Source organism: Perca fluviatilis, chromosome 10, assembly GCF_010015445.1.
Source record: "Perca fluviatilis chromosome 10, GENO_Pfluv_1.0, whole genome shotgun sequence".
In the NCBI taxonomy this organism is placed as follows: domain Eukaryota; kingdom Metazoa; phylum Chordata; class Actinopteri; order Perciformes; family Percidae; genus Perca; species Perca fluviatilis.
This window is the reverse complement of record NC_053121.1, coordinates 21,575,773-21,599,133: the sequence shown is the minus strand read 5'-3', so window position 1 is coordinate 21,599,133 and position 23,361 is coordinate 21,575,773. Positions and strand designations below refer to the sequence as shown.

Genomic DNA, 23,361 nt, shown 5'->3' with positions numbered 1-23,361 from the left:
GACATACCTCAAAATTGACTGGCCGTCCTGAAAAACATCTATTTTCACTTTTAATTTATCTTATAAAATAATGACCAACTGCCTGCTACAAGTGTACTCTTGTAATTGCGAGTCCCAGCTGCAGAAGCTGGTGAAATGTCTTGCTCAAAGATGTATTGTGTGTGAGTGACGAAACAATATTCATTCAGTTCCTCACATATTTATTCAGGGGAGTTTCCAGTCACAAAGTGTTTGACTGTTAGATGGTCAGTGGTGCTTGCTGTTGTTAACAAATCTTACATACTCACTTAATAAGACAGGTCTTTACAGAGATTTAGAACCAATCACCAAGACTGTTATATAACGAGAAAACACACACCAGAATCATCTGTCACTGACAGATATTTGGCTCTTGTGCCATTTGCTAAAACTAACACATCCAGAAGTGAAATAGAATGTAATGCTATAGATGCTTACCAACAACAGCAGAACAAAAAGTGTGTCTACTGCTGTAGGTGAACATAATAAAAACAAATCCAATTCCTTATAAATACATTGGCTAATATTGGCTAATATTGCCTCAATATTATAGTACATAAACTCAATAATTATGCATCTGACCAGACCTGCCCTAAGTTGGTAAATATCAGGGAACATTCAATTCAAGCAGAATACTGTTTTACCATTAATTGTATGCTATGGTACTAAGACATTGATAAATATGTTGCAATATTCTTTGCATAATAAGTTAGCTGCTTTTGAAATGTTAAAGGATGTTAAGAGGCAGGGTACATATGTGGCAAGTTGACTACAGTATTGTAGGAAACTGGAGCATCAGAGGAAGCCCTCACAAATACAGGGAGACGATAGCAACCTCCACACACAGTTTGAGTCCAGGACCTTCTTTATTATTAAATTACATGAGACCGTTTGGCTTTTTATCTTTTTACAAGTTTAATCTACATTTCAAAGAGATTCTATAGATTGTAAGTTTGCAGTGAAGTTGTGAATTCATGTGCGATGCGTAATTATTAAACTTAATGCCTTCACACACCAAATCCGAAACCTTCAGCGATCATTAGTTTTTGGAACAAGTTTGTTAATTTCGCATTCATCAAAAGCCTTTAGAGAGATGTTTGACCCCTCAGAGACACCGTACATGCAAAACGTCATCATCCAAAATGGCATCTGATAAACTGATTTAACGTCTTCCAACACAAAGCACTTTATGATAAACAAAGTAAAGAATACAGAGAAGCAGAATTTAAAGATAGGTTGTGGCAGGTGATTGCAGAACAGCTTGGAATCAGGGATGGTAGGTACTGATCGCAAACCTAAGGATGTATGAAAGATTAGAAAGTGATTAAGCTCTAGGCAGCTAAACGATAGCTTCTTGCTAATGCCATTAATTAATTAGCCCTGTTTGGGACGAGCACTATTCATTGCACCCACATACATGTAATAACACGCATAAGACTCAGTGTGCAAGGTTTCTGTGCGTAATCATTGTTATAGGATGACCCCATACGAAATACATGAACTTGATGTGCAAAGGCCAGTTTAGTGTGAGCACGTGGAAAACACATTTTGCGTGTACAGCCATAGCATCCTTCTCAGAAGCCATGCATAAATCTTTTTTTATTTTACAAACATATGTACAGGTGCCAGCCATCAGATGACCTTCACATCACAACATCATACTTATTATTACCAGCTGTCAGTATATGTCTTTAACACAGAAATGATATACTACATTTCTCAAAAGTGTGTCTTATTGCACTGGCCTACAACGCCAAAGTCCTACTGCAAAACTCACAAAAAGGTATTCAGGTATCCCTTCCTGTTTATTAAGACGTTCTGTTAGAGCAATTATAATAATTACTTTAATAATTACCTGACATTGTAACATATTGTATAAGATTGTACAATAACAATGGATTTTTCAGTAAAACACAGAATGGAAATGCAGAGAAGAACGAACAAAATTGAATAGATAAGCTGTAGGCAGGGGCAGGTCAGAATATGGCTGAGGAGAGGAGAAAAACTGAGAAAGGGAAAGAGGAAGGAGAGCAGATGTGATTATCATGTCAGAAAATAACATTGTTGGAGAGGAAGAGACTGGGTAACAGCATTGCGTGCACATTGAGAGGGCAAGGCAAAGATGACATGGGGAAATCAGGGTAAGTCATGTGAGGAAACAGCTGAGAGCTAGAAGTGATGTCTGATGATGGAGTCCCAGAGAAGAGCATGAGACAGAGAGAGGAGAGACAGAACGCCAGAGAAGGAAAAAGAAGACAGTTAAGTGTTTGATGTGAAAGAGCTGCAACAGGGATAATTCCCAAAGTAATTCAAGTGGGATAACGTGACAGACAGAAATAGACAAAAAAAAGAGGGACAAATGGACAGGACAAAGAAGAGTTTCTCATTGAAAGAAGCTAATGAGTGGCTGGAGGAAGAGTCCCACTGTTCCCAGCACACACACGGTCACAAAAACCCACAGGAAGATCCTGTCGATGACCATGGCAACGTACTTCCAGTCGTCCTCCACCTGAGGAAAAGAAGGAAATTTAGGTGTGTATAAGTAGGAAAAAATACAAAATATCTATGGCACACAAATACATAGGCAGTAGCACTTTCCTTTTGAAAATAGTCCCAGCGACCTTTGCTTAATGGTAATTGTGAAATGTGATGTGATGTTACTGTGTCAACACAGCTGTAGGTCTAAAAGGTGTGTGTGTGTGTGTGTGTGTGTGTTTATGTGTAAAAGAGGCTGACAGAGTATCCCTTGATCAGTCAGGTGTGGATAATAGGATCATGGCTGCACTGACCATAATGCCATTGTGTCCTATAGAAGGAGCTATTCTGCATGCATCAAAGAAAGATCCCAGCTTTGCTAAGAAAAGATGGAGCTGAAGCAACAAACATATCAGGGCCATCCAGAGTATGCAGGAGGCAAATGCAAAGCTCTCCATCTGCAACGCACAAGCAGCTTTACACTCCCTTTATAGTGCTGTGTAAATGGTTTCTACATCTTTTACTAAGCTAGGTAGAAATTCACACACTGCAAAGATAACACACATACAGCATAGCTTTGCTGTGTTGTGTACATTGTGGGGACTGACTCTGCGCACACCAATCTTGGGACAAAACTCTGGTCCCCACAAGGTTAACCATTTATTTTAGGGCATTAGGTCTTGGTTAAGTTTAAGAACTCACACAGCCTTTGTGATGGCTCTGCACCACATCTTCCTTTTGTTTTGATTTATTTATCCTTAATTTATCCCACACAACACCACACATTCACTCACAAACACCACTGATCTACTGAATAATCATTTCACACTATTAATCAGTATATTTGACTACTTTTGTAAATAAATTTGTTTCAATTTCACCACCACAATTGTGTGTATTTATTTCCTTTTTTTTGCCTATCAGCCGGGTTATAGCACCCACAGCGAATGAAAGCAATTCAGTACAAGTCCCCATAAATATAGTAATTAAAGGTTATGTTTGTGTCTTTCTGCTATATGTTTATGTTTGTAGTTGCAATTCAGGACTGTATCTATAACTTTGCTTCCATGGTCAAGATACAGCAAAGATACAGTGACTCTGTTGTTAGTCGCAGTCAAAAATATAAACAGAAATATATTATTTACTGATATGATAATGTTTGACTGCTAAGAATATAGTGCCACAGAGATACGTATAAAAATAGTACTAAGTATTGTTTTATTATGCAGTTATCATTTCAACACAGACAACTCAAGCTTTTGTACCTCTTTAGCTTTGTTGCGAGTCCTCATGTTCTCTGCGATGTACTTCACGCTCTCTATGGCCTGCTTGATCTCTGGAGACACCAAGGAGAAGGCAACAACAGCGTTGACAGCTGTAGGGGCATTTAGCGGCCTTGGCACCTTGGGCAACTCTGACTCCTGGGGCACCTGGGTCGGAGGTGCCTGTGGGGGGGGAGGAGGAGGAGGAGGAGGAGGAGGAGGCACCATTGTGGGAGGGACAGGAGTCGGTACCTCCTTGCCTCTGTAGGGGCACCTCCTGTTCATATCCCGGTTCACATCACGGTTCATCTCACCGTACTCCACACAGTTCATGGAGCTGCCAGCTGAGGCGGCCCCTCCTACTCCTGTGCAACCATCCAGCGGTGCACACGCTACACCTCCAGTTATACCCCCGACACTCACACTTCCTGAGCCACTTCCTCCTCCTATGCTGTTCTTCCTCTTTGTGTTTCCCCCGCTGCTCCCTCCTGTAATACTGGCAGGGGGGGAGCAGCCCTGGTCGATAGGCCGCCTCATCAGCATCACCCTGGGCAGCACCCCGAGGAACACAGACCTCACCCACTCCGGCATTGTGTGAGTCATAGGGGTGCGGTAGTGGACATTCAGCACAAAGACAGTGATGACGATGCTGAGCGTGACAAAAATCATGGTGAAGAGGAGGTACTCCCCGATCAGAGGGATGACAAGTGATGTCGAAGGGATGGTCTCAGTGATGACCAGCAGGAACACAGTGAGGGAGAGGAGGACGGAGATACACAGGGTGACCTTCTCGCCGCAGTCAGACGGGAGGTAGAAGACCAGCACTGTGAGGAAGGAGATGAGGAGGCAGGGGATGATAAGGTTGATTGTGTAGAAGAGAGGCAAGCGGCGGATGTAGAAGGAGTAGGTGATGTCCGGGTAGATCTCCTCGCAGCAATTGTACTTGATGTCGTGCTTGTATCCTGGTGCGTCGATGATCTCCCATTCTCCACTTTCCCAGAAGTCTTTCAGGTTCACCTGAAGAAGTGCAAATATGAAGTCAATAGAAGTAATTCTGAGGGAAAAATGTTTTAAAACCAACAGCTTTTGTGTGAAAATGAATACAAGTCAGTTTAAAGAGACAAAAGAAGTAGGTAGATCAAATGTTCAAAAGTTGCCACTTGTAAATTGTGACACATCACTAAATGTTTTATGGCATGAAAGGATAAAATGATTTAATAGAACTTGGTCCCATTTTGTCTTAAAAGATGATATGAGCACATAAAAGGGTATTTGTGGCTCAGTACTGAAACCTTCCTTGTAATATGAAAAAAAAGAAGAAAAAAAAAGACCTCTTTAAAACCTCACTGAAGACATGCCACGTACCAGCCTGCTTCAAGTCCTCTACCATCATCCTGGTCCCCAAGAAAACAAGGATCACAGGACTGAATGACTACAGACCCATCGCCCTGACCTCCTTGGTTATGAAGTCTTTTGAGCGCCTTGTGTTGTCTCACCTCAAATCCCTCACTGACCCACTCCTGGACCCCCTGCAGTTTGCCTATAGAGCCAACAGGTCTGTAGACGACACACGGCTCTCCCCCATCATCTTGGGTGACTTCACAGTCAACACTGTGGAGTCCTTCCGCTTCCTGTGCTCCATCATCTCCCAGGACCTCAAGTGGGAGCTACATCAGTTTCCTCATCAAAAAAGCACAACAGAGGATGTACTTCCTGCAGCAGCTAAAGAAGCTCAACCTGTCACTTCTACACTACGCTGCTGCCACTGCTAAGGACAAGGGCAGAGTGCAGCACATCATCCGCTCTGCTGTGAAAGTGATCGGCTGCAATCTGCCGTCTCTCCAGGACCTGTACGCCTCCAGGACGCTGAGGCGCCCAGGAAAGATTGTAGCCGATCCCTCTCACCCCGGACACAAACTGTTTGAACCTCTCCCCTCTGGCAGGAGGCTGCGGTCCACCAAAACCTCATGACATAAAAACCTCACCAACAATGCCTCGGACCCCCACTGACACCGACTAAATATATATATTAAGTATGTATATATATATATATATATATATATATATATATATATATATATTATATATGTTGTATATTTGTTTTGTTGTATTTATTGTTTAGTTGTGGCAAACCAGGGGAAACGGGTCAGCCAATCCGGTTGCAGTTTGTACCATTACCCTTTTCCCGAGCTACTTCATTAAAGAACACTTTCTGTTTAAGGCAACTGTCTCTGTGTTTCCTATGTTCATTGTGAATCTGGCGTTCAGGTCCCCTGGGTTGCCACATAGTTCATATTAATGTTTATACAGAGATATTTAACAGGGGTCCGGGACCCCTTGAGGGTCCTCAGAGTTACTGCAGTAGGGCCACCAAATTATTGTAATAAGTGTGAAAGTTTGTTCAAAAATGAAAATGTACCATGAATCCAACATATTAGCAAATATAAATCAGCCTATTTGTGAGAAAAAAACCCATTAATGAGTAAGGTAGTCACTAAGGTAGCCATCCACAGGTACAGTGGATCCAAAGGATTGGTTGACATTAAAACATGATTTATAAAATCATGCCAACAAGTATTGTTTTAATAACTTAGTATTCTATGCGCTAAAAAGGTATGTATAAAGGCTTTAGGGCGCCCTACGTGTTATTGCAGACCCAGTTTAATATACAACTTCATTTTATACAATATGTAGTAGGGGGTCCCTGCTCCAAAATTTTGAAGACCCCTGGTTTAATATGTTTGTTATGTTTTATGTATGCACCAACCACCAAGGCAAATTCCTTGTAAGTGTAACTTACTTTGGCAATAAACCTGATTCTAACAAATATAAATAAAATATTGTGTTGTAAACATGCCATGTAGAATAAATTTGCATGACTGCTAGATGACAAGGATCTCTCCCTAAGACCCAGAGATGCCCTCTGACCTTTGAGCCAATGAGCACCAGGTCGATCTTGGCCTTGTCATAGGTCCAGGAGCCAAACTTCATAGAGCAGTTCTGGTAGTCAAATGGGAAGTAGGTGATGTCCATGGGGCAGGAGGATTTGAAAATAGCTGGAGGAATCCAGGTGATGGTGCCATCAAACTTCAGCAGAGCCTTGGTCTTGTCTTCCACGAGGAAGTCACCTACAGCACTGCGAGAGATGTAAATACCATTTTACTTAAAGGCCATTACAACATTTAACACAAAAGATCAGAAGATGGAGAGCATGAGCAGTGTTTCCTCTATGTTGATTATGTAGTGGCGGCCCACCATGGCAACATTTCTGCCACCACATCAGAAATAGGGCAGATGCACAATGTAGACATAATGCACTGCCCATTGCAATTTAACAACAAGTAGAAATATTCAGAGCTTATTGGGCCTGTCCAGTTTAACTCCACATACTGTTGTGTTGATGTACTTTTTGCACATGTATGTACTATTGTCAAAACGTTCGCTTTCTTCCGAGTCGGGTTGTTGTTCGGACAGACCGGCCCCCACTGCTAAAAAAAATCCTAAAGGAAACACTGATGAGTAAATAAAAGTAGCGTGTGTATGAAGAAGAGTAAAGAAAATATGAAAAAGTTAGAGGGCTAATTCTGAATTTCTCTCAGAGTAGCTGAGCATGGAGTTCTTCTTTTGCATTTGGGCACTAAAACTTACTTGTTGTACAAAACAATGTCTGGCCTCCAAATTTTATTGGATGGAACTCGTATGAACTCAATCCCATCGTAGTCAACAGGGGCCCATTTCAGTTTATAGTCATTCCACACCTAAAAGACAGACAAAACTTAGCATGAGTAAAAAGCCTGATAGAAAAATAATGTGTCATCATTAATGACATCACATAAAGGATAAACGTCACTCACATGTCTCAGCCACAGATTGGTTTCCATAATCTGATTCACCTCATCCTGTAAAGACAAAAGGGTGAATTAGTACCAAGAGAAAAGGATGCTTTTATAAAACATATGATTTCTTTGTTTAGAGACAATGAGTTGTTCATTATCCACTTCTTACCACTTTAACCAGTTGAGACATGGACACCTCAAACTCCACTGTGACTGGATCCGATACATTCTCCACTGGCCGGATGAACTGGTTGTACCTCCTGAACAACCTCCGAAATAATCTGTCCTCCCCCTTCGATGAAAAACAGCCTGATAATAGAAGAAGAAAAAACAGTTAAATCCTTAAATACATGGGTGTGTTTTCAAACATTCCTACATACCTTGGGTCTTTAGAGACCCAGCACTCATATAACATGGATCAAGACATATATTAAAATCATATCGGAAAGGGTGTAATATAGTCTCGGGTCACCAAAGTCCCGAGGTATGCATTTAGGGGAATTGAGAGAAGGGAAAACATTGTAATGGGGATCATCAATCAAATGCAGAGGTGACTTAAGATGTAGTTCCCTTACTCAGCACTCAATCTCAGACTGTACTGAATTATATTCATGAAGTCCCAACTTTTCTCTAGAATGTTTTTTTCAACAAAATGCTAATTTTACTTCTTCTAAAGTGTATGTTAGGGTATTTGGGAAATCCTGAGTGGAGATGGTAAAGGTCAGTTCAACCAGTCATACATATAAAATATGTACAAGTTAATTATTTATAAGCTTAACAGTAATAAATTACCTTGTGTGCCATTCAAGATGTCCTTTCAACGGATTTAAGGATGTGTCTTTTACAATAGCCATCTATGGGGACCACAGCGGATTTGCCATTTGTCATTGCAGTTCTGTAGTAAAATTGTAAGTAAAGATGATTCTTGGGCGCCACACAGTATCCAGAGTTCTTAATGCCTTCATAGGGACCCTAAATCAGGCTTCATGTCCATGTTTTTCTATGCTTGCTTGTGGTTCACATTGATGGTCAAAAGTTGGTAATTGCCATTTCACATTTGCTGTGGTCACAAAGGTGAACAAGTGGTGGTGTCGGGGAGCCGCTTAAGAGAAAAAGTGTAAGTAAATTAGACTTGACTTAAAGTCAGCCACTCAAAATGATGTCTGCTAAAGAAAAAGATAGAGATGGTTGTTCTCATATCAAGGGGTCATTTCACCAGAAAGCCTTTAGACATGTTTCACTCTTCCAAAAGATATTGAGAAATTAAGCAAGGAAACAGTCACATTGAATCCACATCATCTTCAGAACAGCTTCAACATTTTCCCACTGTCTTCACTTTCACTTTGTAGCTACCACAGACAGACAAATAAACCTATATATAAGCATCTGTGTCTAGATTCCACTGAGGGTAGTAGGAATATGTGTTTTAGTTTGATTTAGACCCTTTAAATTAATGTCTCTTTGTTCTGGATGGGGGTGAAGGCTATGAGAGATCGAAGTGCATTTTGAGAGGTGTTTATATGGCCTGTTTACAGAGGGAAGACAAAGCCTGCAAGCTTTTAGGAAATCTCCAAACACAAGATGCTTTAAGCATTGGTGTGCCATTGGCCAGTTTTAGTCTAAAGAAGTCTGTGTGTGTGTGCAGGCTTTGTAAGTCTGGACTGAAGGTCATATTGTGGAAAACCGCCACAAGTGGTGCCTGGGATGGCTTATAGTCCCACGCCTGTCCAAGCAGAAAATGTTGCCTCACTTGGGACTGCACACACACTCACCACCAGCGTGTCAGAACAACTGAGCCAGTGGCTTCAATTAGCTATATCCTCTACACAGTACATTATCATAGAATAACATGAACATAATCTCTCTTCCTTTAACTGTGTCCTCATCCCATTTTTCTGTGTCATGTCCTTTTCTCTGTTACCCTTTTTTTTTTTGGGTAGCTGGTACATTTGGCCAGTTCAATGTCAGAACTCCATTACACTTGCACTTACTGGGTGGCGTGTACCATTTTAGAGATTGAAGAGAATGTGCTTCATCAATAGGGCATATGGGTCACAGCCCATATACACACAAATAGCCACATTCACTGAAAAGGCAAAAGGTTTCCTTGGCAACAACTTAATAAAATATGGGTACTTTGATGGAACACTTTCTTTCTGTGTGAGTCAGTTATCTTTCTACAAACCAGAAGCTTGTAAAACTGTTTCACAGCCTTACTTTTATTTTTTTTCCTGTCAATTTACTCTTCATCATCTTCAAAGATCATATCTCAAAGTGCTCATATTATGCTCATTTTCAGTTTCATAATTGTATTTAGAGGTTATATCAGAATAGGTTTACATGGTTTAATTTAAAAAAAAAAACACCATATTTTTGTTGTACTGCACATTGCTGCAGCTCCTCTTTTCACCCTGTGTGTTGAGCTCTCTGTTTTAGCTACAGAGTGAGGAATCCCACTATTCCATTTTTGTTGGGAGTCGCACATGCGCAGTAGCTAGGTAAGGACTACTACCCAGTCAGAAGCAGAGTATGAGGGCGTGCCATGCTAGCAGCTAGGCGAGCATTATAACATATTACAAAGTGACGCACGTTTGTCACGGAAGTAAAGGCTGGACTACAATAGAGCTGTTTGGGGCAGTCTGTGAAAAGTGTTTTCTGTTGGAGATGGTAAGTGCCTTTGGGGTGGACTTTGGGCTTTTTCCCTTTGTAAACCTATAACGTGCACACAAAGATATAGAACACAATAAAGGAAAGGGAAAAAGCCAAAAAGCATAATATGAGCACTTTAATAAATTTTAGGTCATGTCTTTACTTAACCTTGTACAAGGAGAAACAATAATATTGTGTAGGTTATGAACGTACAGATTCAACCCATTCTAATTAACAGGTTTGTATGATATTGTATGAGAACGTATGCACAAAAATTCGTATATCATTCAAAATTACAGCGACCGCCAACAGTTTAGCCGACCAGTCACAGTTAAGTTTAGCCAAGAAAAGGTGACTGTGAGCCGGGTACAAGTCACAGTAAGGTGACGGTCGTGACAGCAGCTGTTACAGTTAAATTTAGCCGACAAAAGGTGACTGTGGTTTATGAGAACAGCCTGTCATATTACACAACTAGTTGATCTAAGCTAGCATTGCCAGACTTCAGTATTAGTACTGTGCATGTCTTCCACTGCCAAAAGACACTATACCCAATGCATTCACACACCTTAGATAAAAATGTACTTTCAGTAGGATGGTACTTTAATTAAACATCATTCTTTTTAGGAACCTACAGTATATGCTGAAATGTTATTTCATATTTTGTCCATACAGTAAATTCATAAAGCCGTTCATCCATCGGGAGTACCCGTAGATGAATATCTTGCAGACATCTCAGATTACGGTCTGTCTGGCTTTTCATTTTAGGAGAGTTGTTCATTTGCTCATGTTCACAAAATCAGACATGCCGAAGCCGGGGAAATAAAAATGTAATTGAAGTTTATCCCTTGTTAGTTTGTTAGAATCTAAATCTAAAGCACATCCCCTAAGATTTTTACATTTTACAGGTTTTAACTTAATTTTAATTTAACCTCACAGGGGGCTAACACAGCTCAGGGGTAGACCTAGCTGACCGAGCTAAAATATTCAAAAACACTCCCAACACTTACATAATCACAACATCTGGTGCACATTAAAAACAATGACCAAACACAGATATGACTCTGGACAATATTTAGTCTCACATAAAAATGAATAGAATGCTACAGCAAAATGGAGAATATGCAAAAATGTATTCCTATATTACACTTTCAATACATTTTTGATCTTTATCCCTCCCTCCCTCCCTCCCTCAAGTTCATATAGAGCACACACAGTGGGGTGCAGACTAGTGGAGGCATAAGCTATTTGTGAAGTCCACTGATAAAAAGATGAATGTAAATGAAAATCAGGTCGCAAAGCCTTTTTCCCATCATGTTTATTCCCCCAAACATTTTCCACAGCATAGCTTTCATCAAACTAACCACCCTGATCAGGATCACCACCCTGATGAAGTAACCAGAACCATTTGGGGATTTTATCTTACTTTAGTGAAATTGTTAGTATCATTCTAACAGGCAGAATTATCCTAAGAAGTTAACTAACTAAGATAATTAAAACTTCAGATCTAGTTCTCTACGGGTAAGAATTTGCATTATACTAAAGTGGCTTCAAAACTCAAGTTTTCTGAGGTCACTGGCATAGAAGAGTTGAATCTTAAAGCTTAATGAAAAGGCCTCTCTCCTGAGACGCTTGTGTAATTTCAGCTCTTGGTACCTACCTTTAAAACTGCCCGCTGCTCCCTGATTCACTGCACTCACAGAAAGTTGCTTAAGCCTCTAATTGGGCAAGGGGAAACCAGGGCAATTATAATCAGTCAATTAATTGGACCTTTTGTTCACTGTGACAAAAGAAAATGAAGACAATATTTTTTTTTTCTCTGTTGGCCAGTCACTAATTCCCTTCTTTGCTCTGCCACTGAAGATCTTAAGTCGACTTAATTTAAAGAAAATTAATTATAACCTTTGCCCTTTCACCTCAGTTAATTCTGCACACGCACACACTGCTCACTGCACTCATGTACAGCATTTAATGTAAGGATTTAATTTGTGTGGCACAGAGAGCATTTATGAGTTTGCATGTGAAAGTAACAGACAGTGAGCGAGTTAAAGTTAAAATCCAGAGCATTTCCTACTGGTCCAGCTGTGGAATTATATTTTCAACATAATAGGTTCATAAAACGTTGATATATTACTTAGATGATGTATATTTTATAGCAAGGCTAACATGTCTCACAAAAGTGCACAGGGACACAAGACTAAGAATCTACAGCCATGCTCACAATGCTATATAATAATGTTCACCATGTTCAACATCTTAGTGTTAGCATGCTAACATTTGCTAATTAGCACTAAACACAAAGTTCAGATGAGGCTGATGGAAATGTCATTAATTTTGCAGATATTTGGTCATAAACCAAAGAATGGGACAAAGTGAAATGTCGACCTGATGATAAAACATAGCCAAATAACCAAAGTTTACAACTTATCTTGAGGGGGACATAAATGTCTGTACCAAATCTCATAGCAATCCATACAATAGTTGTCGAAGCATCTCACTCAAAACGACAAAACCTCATGGTGGCATGAGAAAAAGTCAGAGGATCACCAAAGTCATGAAGATACATCATCTGGGGTCCATGAATGTCTGTACAAAATGTTATAGCAATGTGGTGAACTAACCAACATCGCTAGAGCCACGTTGCAAGCTACCAACATAATGTGTCAGTTCATTTGTCTCGAGTAGGGCTGCACAATTAATCGAATTTTAATCACGATCACGATATTGGCTTCCCACGATCAAATTTGCGTGATCGAGCGATATTTAAAATGCGTCATTCCGTTCATAGAACAGTTTTTGCAAAGCCAATCTAGCGCGCCATAAACCACTGTCTGATCACATGTCTCCATGAGCCAATCAGAGCTGTTCCCTGCTTGCACCGCGCAGCTTAGTTTCTAGATGTAGACAGTCACAGAGGACAGAGTAACGTGAGGAAATTTCCACAACAGGTAGCAGTCGGTCATCATAAGCCTGTCACAATGTTTACCAGTTTACCAGTAAACGCAACATTTTGTCCCGGCTGTGTTGTTTTTCAGACAACAGCAGTGACCAGTGCTAGTTTGTGTCTTTTAGCTCATAGCTTTAGCAGCAGACTGTTGGACGTCCTGCTGTTGGAATCATACATTGAAATACAGACACACTACACTGTTTAGCAGTCAGCATTTTAGCCGTGTTTAATCCAGTTACTACTGTGGCTAACGGTAGGCTAACGTTACCTGCTGTGTAACGTGTTATTAGTGTTTACTAGCGTGACATGCAGTGATGTTTATGTTGCCTCTAACGTGGGTTTCGGAGCATCAGAGCGCAACGCAGACATGTAAGTGGCAGTGTAATGAGCCACAGAAATCCGCGTAGCTATTTCGTCTGGTAGATACCAGGCACCACATGCGCCGTTAACGTGAACAGAAAATTGCGTTGCCTGTATCTTTCACGGCAAACATGCATGTGTGGAAAGCGGTCGCACAACACCTGAAATGGCATACTCCTTCACAGTATCCTTCAATAAAGGAGGAATGTGGCACAATATGGATGTATTAGTAGGAATGTAGCACAATATGGATGTAAAAGCAGTTATAATTATATAATTATGTGACAATAAAATTTGTTTTGGCTAAAATCAACAAATAATCGTGATAATTAATCGTGATCTCAATATTGATCAAAATAATCGTGATTATCATTTTGGCCATAATCGTGCAGCCCTAGTCTCGAGCTTTAGAAGAAAGTTGTTAATCATTGTAGACAGAACTGTCTTTGCCTGTGATGATGAAAACCACATGAAATCAGCTTGACAGTTCATTTTACCAGACGTGCATTCTTTCCCTCCTCTGCCTTTCTGATTCGTTAACAAAGTGATGAGGCTTTGTTCTGACATGGATGAAGCCAAGTCAAGCAGTCATGCATTTCACCCTTAAATAACCACATTGATTTAGGATTAGCAAGCCAAATGTGAGTTTGTCCCCGTCTCCCGTGGCTCCAGGAGCTCAAAGCTGCAGAAAGAGCCGTGGCCTGTGGGAGGCTCTTTGATCAGGCATGTACTTAACAGGATGAGCCTAGGAGCAAGTGGTGGACACTATGAACTAATTACCCTCCAATAATACACTGCTGACAGTGTGTGAGTGCATGGAAAAAAGATACAAAGAGAGAGAGAGAGAGAGAGAGAGAGAGAGAGAGAGAGAGAGAGAGAGAGAGGAAACAACGAAGAGAACAGATAGGAGGAGTAAAGTGACAGCAAGAAGAAGCAGAGAACAGCTAGATAGTGTGTCTTCACTCTCTAGGGTTTTTGATGGCCTTACTGTGACATGCTGAGTGACGCATAAGAGTATTTTTCAGTGATTATTGTATGTGCTGTGACCATCCCATTAAACAATACAGTGCATGTTTTAAACCTATGTGTCTTCATGTATGAGAGATCGCCTATATATTGTACATACATGAAACTGTGTGTGCCCCTATGTGTATGCACATGTTCCTATTAATGTACAGTATGTCCACTCACCTTTGATGCGATGCCCTCTGAACAGCATATGATTTTTTTCACTGATGCATGAAATTCAATGGCTTCATGCTTTCATCTGAGAAGATGTGGGAGTTTTGAGGTCAGATTCTCTGAGTATAAGATATTGTCAGTGTAAAAAAAAAGAGGGCATTTCTCCAAATGTAAATATGTTCTAATAGGACAACAGCAAATTTAAGTAGCTCAATCCCATAGAATGTTTACTAAGAATAAAACTTAAGCAGGTGGAACCTTTAATGCTGATATCATCAGTCTAATAATGGCCATACTTGACAGTCGTGGGGTGTTGGAAACGAAAAACAATAAATGTATATTGTGTAGTTACATTTTAGCGTAACACTTCCCTCACATTCACTCTTATGTATCACACAAACAGCAAAGGGACTTTCATCCCCTCTAACTCAAGATCAAAAGAGATGACACCAAGTAAAATTTCCCTAAAAAATAAATGAGATAAACAACAAAGAATTCAGATGCTGTTTATGTCATTTAAACTCATCCATGGATGAATGAGATGAGTAGATAGATAGCCAGGCAGCCCACCAGGCAAACATGTGGATGTGAGGGAAAAAGAAGTGAGAGCTTATTAAGAAAATACAACTCAATACTTACAGAAAAGGTGAATGACAGATTCAACAATGTGTTTCCATGGGACCGATTATCAGCATTAACGGCTGGGATTACCATATATTACCATATATTTGCTTATTAAAGTAGCTACATATTGTCATATTTCTAGAAGTTCCTATTGCAGCAGGAGCTAAAAATGCACTGCTGCAACACTCAGTTTGGGAGCTGTGTCTGTCTTCAGAGGGCGGTTGTGGTGGTTCTCTACAGTGCAGCTGTCGCAGCTGCAGATAATAGACTAATCAGAACTAATGTCGGATTATCTCCCCTGCAGTGAGGCTGGAGAAGGCTTGTTGATCGTGTATGCCAGCAGCCTTGAGTGAATCAGTATTGGGTAAAGGTTTTGAAAACCTCTGTGCTTCTGTGGCCCAAGTCCACAATAAATATTGTATCATTCCCCCATCTTTTCAAACCATTGGGAAAACGTGTCTTTTCTACAATATACGTCTCAATCTCACAAAATAGGTAACTCTGTGTCAAGAGATAAACTACATGGAAGATTTAGCAAAATGACAATATATTCCTGGATGTTCAAGCAACGCTGCTATAAACTATTCAATTGTTGTTCAAATTGTAGGTATTGTTCAGGGCAGAGTGAAGATCTAAGGCAGCAGGAGCTTCTGAGTGTTGAGCTCCTGCTCTTCCGTATTGACAAGAGTCTCTTAAAATGACAATAATGATGCAGCTTCCTCCCTCTGGAGAAACTCTGGGGCAGGTAGCTGGCTGCAAAGACACCTTAATTTCCCTGCTGGGGATTAATAAAGTCATCTACCTATCTATCTATCTATCTATCTATCTATCTATCTATCTATCTATCTATCTATAAATAACCAGCACATGTTGGAATGATTACATTTTCCACTGTTCCCAATGACCTAAAAATATTTTAGGATCCATCAGAGGAAGAAAATTCTTAAAGAAAGTATGCTGGGCAGTGCTATTTTCCATGACCCAGATGTGGGTAAGTTAATGGAAAATGGCTGGATGGCTCAATGGGTGACTTGCACTGCTGTACTACTGATGGATTCTGAGAAGGAAGCTATGACATTGTTTTTTGCAGCAAACTGAAATCCTACTTCAAATAATGGTTAGGTAGTTTGTTGGAACATGGAAGGCCAGAACTTTGAAGAATACAGGAGGGCAATCGGTGAGGGCTGCATCACTCAGCAAGTGGGCAACATGGCAAAGCCCAACCTGGTGATAGGCGTGGATGAAGTTTGGCTATTTTCAGGTATCAGAGTGCTTTCAACACCTCAGAGATCAAGATCAAACTAAACTAGGAATTCAACGAGACGACTGCAGACAACCAAAATACAGAGACCAACATCACTCTTGAAAATGGCAAAAACAGACGTGGGATAGAAAGACAACAACACATGAAATACAAGATTCACAATGGGAAACTAACAGCAAAATGTATTACTGATTGTTGTATGGACCTATGAGAAGGAGAGCTTGACTCTTGTCTGTTAATTAACCATCAACGTTTAAAGTTGTTGAGCCTCGACTTCTGTTCCAGTACCAAGACAACAAACACACTTAGCTACTGCCAAACATGCCGATAAGGAAGTAACGACAACTAATGCAACTGAGCATTAAAACAACTAATGAAAGGAAAGACTGAGGCCAGTCAATAGAACATTTAAACAGGTAAGGAGGAGAAGAAAAGTGGGTGCAAAAAGTCGTCCATCTGCGGCATCTGTTGTTATGCTGAAACTTTTCTCTAGCTTCCTACTTCTCACCCTTTCTCCTTCCATCCTAAAGCCTGTCTCAGTTCATCGCCAGCACCGAAGACCTGGATGTCCCAGAGGAATCAGGCAGCAGGGCTGTCTGGAGGAGGATGTCTGTGTATGTGTGTGAAAGAGAATAAAAGTGTGTGTGTGGTGTTGGTTGGAGGGGAGTATGATGGTTTAAGCCAATCCATAGGGGATGGAATAAGTCGGCTGCCTCTGCCTGTGGTGGTTACACCGTGTGTGTGTGTGGGATAGGGGTTTGGTTGCAATAATCCCACGACAATCGCGTTAAGAGGATCCTCAAGCCCCTGCACACTCCTTAAGCCACACACACAGTAACATACACACTGATTGCCTGTCAGACTTTAATGCAACTATACTGCTTCTGGGAGAGTAACCAGGTTGCTGTTCTGTAGTTCCAAGCTCAGGAAGAGGGAGATGAGCAAATATGCTTGATGATGCTGCGATGCAAGCAGACAACTCCATACAAGCAGACTTAGATAGAAGCCACAGGGGCTTAATATAAACCATTTTGAATGCTGGTGAAAAAAGAACATTTGATTGTTGGCCACATGACAGCCTCCATTGTGAAGACATTTTTTTTTTTCACTGGAGTATTTTTTAAATTATTCACTGCACTTATTGCTCTCTTGAGCAGAACTTTAAAAAGGCAGATCCTCTTTCAGTCCTTCCAGGATTTTGCGATGTCAGGATCGCAACAATTCACGTGAATTCAACCAATCCCAGCAGTACCACGTGCCAGACTTCGCGTCAGTATGTGACTCTGAGGCGTACTCTGAGAGCCACTGACCAAGTGAGAACGGGTTGACGTAACACACATACGTTGCCAAATTCATTTCCTTGTTTCTGATATGAAGACAAGACGTGTGTGACTCGAATATCTCACATTTACCAACAAAACGTACAGCGAAAGACCGTGCAAAAGATTTCAGATCGTCCTGCCAACCTGTATACAATTTAACATCAATATACGCTGTAACTAAAGTCGCTGAAAGCTGCTGCCATTTCAATTCTGTCGGCTCTCTGCAGCGGGCGGTGCTGCTGCTCAGTTGCCCCACAAACACAAACACACACAGTGGATGCAGGAAAAACCGGAGATGAGACGTACAGGATGACCTAAATTGAGGACAGCTCCGCTCGTTATTGGAAGTGCAATGATAAGTTAAAATCCAATAAGTACTTTATCAAACCGTATGAATATGTGTCCCAGGCTAGGTTAGAAAATTAACTAACAATGTAAAGATCAACAAGCCACACATATGTTCAAATTTGATTCATTCAATAAATTATAATTTGTTGTCTTAAATCCACCAGCCATTTTCATATTATACCAACATTTGCAGCATTCTGAGCCTTTTTGGTAAGGTTACTAGGAAAACTCATCCTAGTAACAGCCCATAGTAATTTTGTTCTCCCCAAAACAATTTTCCTTTTTATTTTTAAAGAACTATACCAAAAAGAATCGCAATTTTTTTTGCAATTTTCGCAAACTTCAGTGCAACAAAAATACAAAAGACATCCCAACTGGTAATGAATGTTTTTACAAAATCAGGCATTTTGGGGCACAACAATCTCAAAAAAAGCCTGTGAAATCCTGGAGTGACTGCTCTTTACGCTGTCGACATGCAGCTGGAGCATATTAAAAAGCACTGTAAGATAAAAGGTCAAGCCTGAAACATAATGCGGATCAGATCAGTATAATGCAAGCATGGGTGGACAATTCTTTCAGCTATTTCTGCTGGAGAGGTTGTAGGCTGTGGGGAAATGCATTATGCAATTTCACTCATTTTAATCACTCAATCTCAATCTTACTGAAACTATCCCATCCTGAAATATGTTGTTGTGTCCTACAATAATCACACAGGCTGTGAATGCCATAACTCCAACTAACAGGCACCATGCTGTACAGGCCTGTACAGATTTCCCGCTCCTTACCTCCTAGTTATTTCAGCCAGATTCGACTAAAATACCCAATCCCATGGTCTGCAGGATCAGCTTTTCCTCCGTTATCCTTGATAGCATGAGACAATACCTTCTGTAGCCTGCTAATCGGACCCCCACTGGGAGTGTGTGTGTGTGTGTGTGTCTGTCAATGTGTTTTATTAAGGCACTTATCTGCATACGCAGCCCCTGTACAGAATCATACAAAAGCCCACACAGTCAATGAGGGATTGAGGGAAGAAAAGGAAGGGTGGAGGTAAGGTGTAGGACAGAGTGGTGGTTAGAGGAAGGTGAGGGCAAAATACTTCCGTTTTCTGGGATTTTTCCATCCAAATAGTTGAGTTAGCCACCACTAACAAACATGAGCACAGTCGATTTTCTCTCACTTGAGCAAAATCTGCTCTACTGTGAAGAGCATTGACACTGTCATCCCTTCACGGCACCAATTTCTTGTTCCTTTTGAAATTCGCTCAGTTCAAGGGCAAAGTGACAAAGCAGTTAGCCGCAGCAAATCTCTCTAGCTGAAGAGAATGACATAGTGAGTGAGAGAGTCCATCCCACTTGTCATACGGCGACACATCCCTTTCCCTCGACTCTGAGTCTGCATCAGGTTACAGGATGTGTGAAGCCAGTGTCTTTCACATGTCGACTGGAGCATTACAACACAAAGGTACTTAGTGTGCTCCAGGCACCACATCTGGGACAAACTCACTGCTGCCATCTGAGCTTTAAAGTGAAAAAAAACTGGCAGTGATTCAACCTAAAGCCAGAATAATTACTCCTCCCACAGTTTGTTCAAAGCACACTGTGTCATTCCCAGAAAAAAATGTCTAGTTTGTATGGGACAAACCGAAGACGACTTTTAGTATGAGAGATACCCACCATGGCTATGGGGAGCCCTAAAAATGGAAAACACAGTAACTACACATTTGGTCAAAATTGAGTTAAGACACTGAATATGACTTTGTATCTGTCTTAATATATAAAAAAATACAATGCCATTGAAATGAACATCTTTCTGTAAAAACAGCTTAAGTGAAAGTTAGCTGGTGAGATAACCCAGGCTGTCCTTTATTTAAGGCAGTGCCCTCTACTGGCCGTAGTGATTATGACCGGAGAACGCAGGACTTTCAACCGGGGAGCAGCATTTGTGTTCCAGAAGAACTTTAGGGGCAAACACAAAAATTCACCTGGGAAACAGATGTTTGTGTCCCATAAGTACTAATTAAGGTGAGCTGTGTTTTAACCCAAACAACAAACTTTTTCTGATCTTAACTAGTGGTTTTGGTGCTAAAACTTAACTTCACGTTGCCATTTCATAGTCACCTTTTGTCGGGCTAAACTTAACTGTCACGATCACTATCACGACCGTCACTTCCCGGTGACCGGTATCCATCTCATAGTCACCTTGTTGGCTAAACTTTACTGTCACGTAGACCTAATGATGACCGGTCACCATAATTTCTTAAAATATCATACAAGTTGTGGTGCATAGGTTTGTGTACATTAGTACCTGCCAACCCTCCAAATGTGGGTAGATTTTGGCAGTTGACGGTTAACAAAGTCACTCTCACTAGCCTCTTTGGCGGGTGGCATGCCTTTATATTTTAACACTGGTGGCTGGAGTTGCCTACTGTGCCACCCTCCGACACAGGAACGCAGCTGTGACCGAGTGTGCAGCAGCAGCCCATGGCTGGAGTACGGTGGCCCATACGGTACACCAGACCAGCAAGCCGCTGTGATTCCTTAAAATATCCCCCAGAGCTCTGTTCAGCGCGCGCAAAAAGGATCTTTACACATTATCAGAGCTGAATATTTGATGACTGCAGTGTTATATTTTATGTAGTCTTGATTTAGGTGTTTACAGTGCTCATTTACATTCAAAAGGGTTGTAAAGCTGGTTCTTCAAGTTAATTGTAGCAAACCGTAGTCAACTTTATTCAATTAAAATGTAATTTTCCACAAAAAACTGGCTAGTGAAATTGCTGAGTGGCTAGTAGCTTTTGGAAAACCACTAGCCAGTGGCTGGTGAGCAAAAAAGTTAATGTCAAGCCCTGTCTCTGTACACTATTATAGAAACCCATTGATGAGAATACGTTGGATAGCCGCAGCTAGCCTGAGCTAAAGACAACACTTACTTACCCTGATTTATTTTCATCTAATTGAAAAATAGAAATCTAATGAACAAACAATTCAGTTTGTTCATCCACAGCTACTTAAATGAGGCAGTAATGTTGAAGAACAAAACCCCGTCTAAATGTCCTTAAGCAAGACACTGAACCCCAAGAGCTCCATTGCATCTGGCCTCTAGCTAACCCTGACCTCTGTGGATGGAGAGAGCCCTCAACATCTGAAGGATCCAGGAATGAAATCAACATCGGAATTCATTGAGCCGCTACTGCTGCTGCTGGAGAAACGTATGTCATCCATGTGGCGGCTCGTTTTGCGCATGTATGGCTGCTTCTCAGTAGCTCCAGGGGATGAGGTGTCAGCTTTAATGAGACATGTCACGATCACAGACCATCATGTCCAAAAGGAAACTAAACCCTAAGTCCCTTCCTGCAATGTTACAATGACGATACAAGTTTCTATAGAATATAGGATATTATAATTCCCAGGCACGTGGGTTTTATCAGGCAAGCACATTACTAAGAATGGAAAAAACAATATTATCTCCATCCTGAGGTAGAGCATATGTCTTTTGATAGAGCAGCAAAGGATGCACTTAAAATGGGGGGCTTTTTTCAAGATCAGCTCTTGATTTTCTGCTTTGAGTTTTGCACTCCTGAGCTTTCAACGACTTAATAATGTAAGAAGTATGTTGAATATGTTGTACAAACTGCCAGTTGCAGCAGAAACGTATTTATCATCACGCTTAAGTTTCGTTTATAACCATGTTTACGCTTGGTCAATCAATTTAGTCGGTTGGGCAAAAGCGCTGTTTGTTTTTACGGATCTCACGGAGCGCAAATGGGAGGTAACTCGAGGTGGGGGGTGGCTAAAGACAATTTAAAAGCAATGTATTGAGCACATTTCACATGAGCTCTAAATAAGATGATGGTACTCCTAAAGTAACTAGTATAATGCTACTTTTTGCGAGCCCAGCATTGACTGACGGCGCGCTGTATCTTACCTTGCGCTGCGAGGAGCACCAGCAGGAGGGCGGTTGTTAGTTTCCTGGAGAAAGTCATTGATACATTGACGCTTGACGATGCTTTCTGAGGATAAAGATGATGCTGATGATTGAAGTCTTGTCAGTAACGCATTACAGACGTCTGTGAAGCCTCAAGATTCGAGCAAAATGTTCCTTTACGCTCCCGAGCGTGGAGATGTTGGACTCGTGGTGCGCTCTCCCGACATGAACAACTTCTGCACGTCCCGCCTTCCTCTCTCCCCTCCCTTCGTCCCCGCGCGACACTAACAACACCCTCTCACCCAGGGGCCAAACCTAGCGACCTGACTCACAGTGACTCACATGTGATAGGCTAAGTTTGGAATAATGAAATGGTTTTCAAATATGGCTCTAGGACCGCCAGTGCCACTGCATGTCGATTTCAATATTGAATCTAATATTTAGTTTTGCAATCCTGTTTCCTTAAAAAATTATAAGTTGTTATTGTATGTTTGATTGCCTGATTGATCGTGAAGAGCTCTGTACAAATAGCCTACGGCAAAATGTTCCCTGAATATAGAGTTTAAGTTTAAAATAATCAAAATTATGTAGATGTTTGTAAATAATTGGCGTCATTTCTCAGAAAATTGAAAAGAAAGTTAAACTAAAATACAAACCAAAGAATTATTCTCACTTCTACTCAATATAATTCTATCGAGTAAGATGCAGCAAACACACACACACACACACACACACACACACACACACACACACACACACACACACACACACACACACACACACACACAGTAAGATCACTTATTTTCACTGCTGAGCTGTAAATGACCTATTTAGTCACTTAATTGATTTTGTACGCATAACAATGCACAGGCAGCTTAAAGCATTAGCTGCTCTATAATAGAGTCTTGAAGGCTGCAAACTCTGCCCAATTCAAATAATGGAAAACTATTAATGCATAGCAGCAGCATGCAAAAGTGCACGGTTGAACATGCGAGTCCAGACTAATCTCATCTTTAAAAGAAAACATGCAGTAGTAGTGGGTTTCACACACTGAAGTAAACATTAGAATTAATATACTTAATTATTAACATCTTTAATCTGTAGTTTTGTTCTGCACTATGCTTTGAGTTTGGGGAGTAAAATATAAAAATCC

The 23,361-nt window shown here is 40.9% G+C and overlaps 1 protein-coding gene across 1 annotated transcript; it reads right to left on the bottom strand.

Moving 5' to 3' along the window:
• Positions 1 to 183: 183 nt before the first annotated feature.
• On the bottom strand, positions 184 to 22,469 carry LOC120566694 (neuronal acetylcholine receptor subunit alpha-3-like). The gene is made up of 7 exons (XM_039813282.1): positions 22,209 to 22,469; positions 7,761 to 7,900; positions 7,610 to 7,654; positions 7,404 to 7,513; positions 6,684 to 6,891; positions 3,759 to 4,772; positions 184 to 2,527 (listed from the first exon to the last, which is right to left on the bottom strand). The coding sequence occupies exons 1-7, from the start codon at positions 22,264 to 22,266 to the stop codon at positions 2,402 to 2,404; spliced, it is 1,701 nt and encodes a 566-aa protein (XP_039669216.1). The 5' UTR covers positions 22,267 to 22,469; the 3' UTR covers positions 184 to 2,401.
• Between the last annotated feature and the right edge of the window lie 892 nt (positions 22,470 to 23,361).

Coding starts and splice junctions, on each gene's coding strand:
- LOC120566694 (XM_039813282.1), bottom strand. CDS start 22,266: ATGACTTTCTCCAGGAAACTAACAACCGCCCTCCTGCTGGTGCTCCTC. Junction 7,655..7,760: donor TGTCTCAACTGGTTAAAGTG/GTAAGAAGTGGA, acceptor TTGTCTTTACAG/GATGAGGTGAATCAGATTAT. Junction 4,773..6,683: donor TGGTGCTCATTGGCTCAAAG/GTCAGAGGGCAT, acceptor GCACTTCTTCAG/GTGAACCTGAAAGACTTCTG.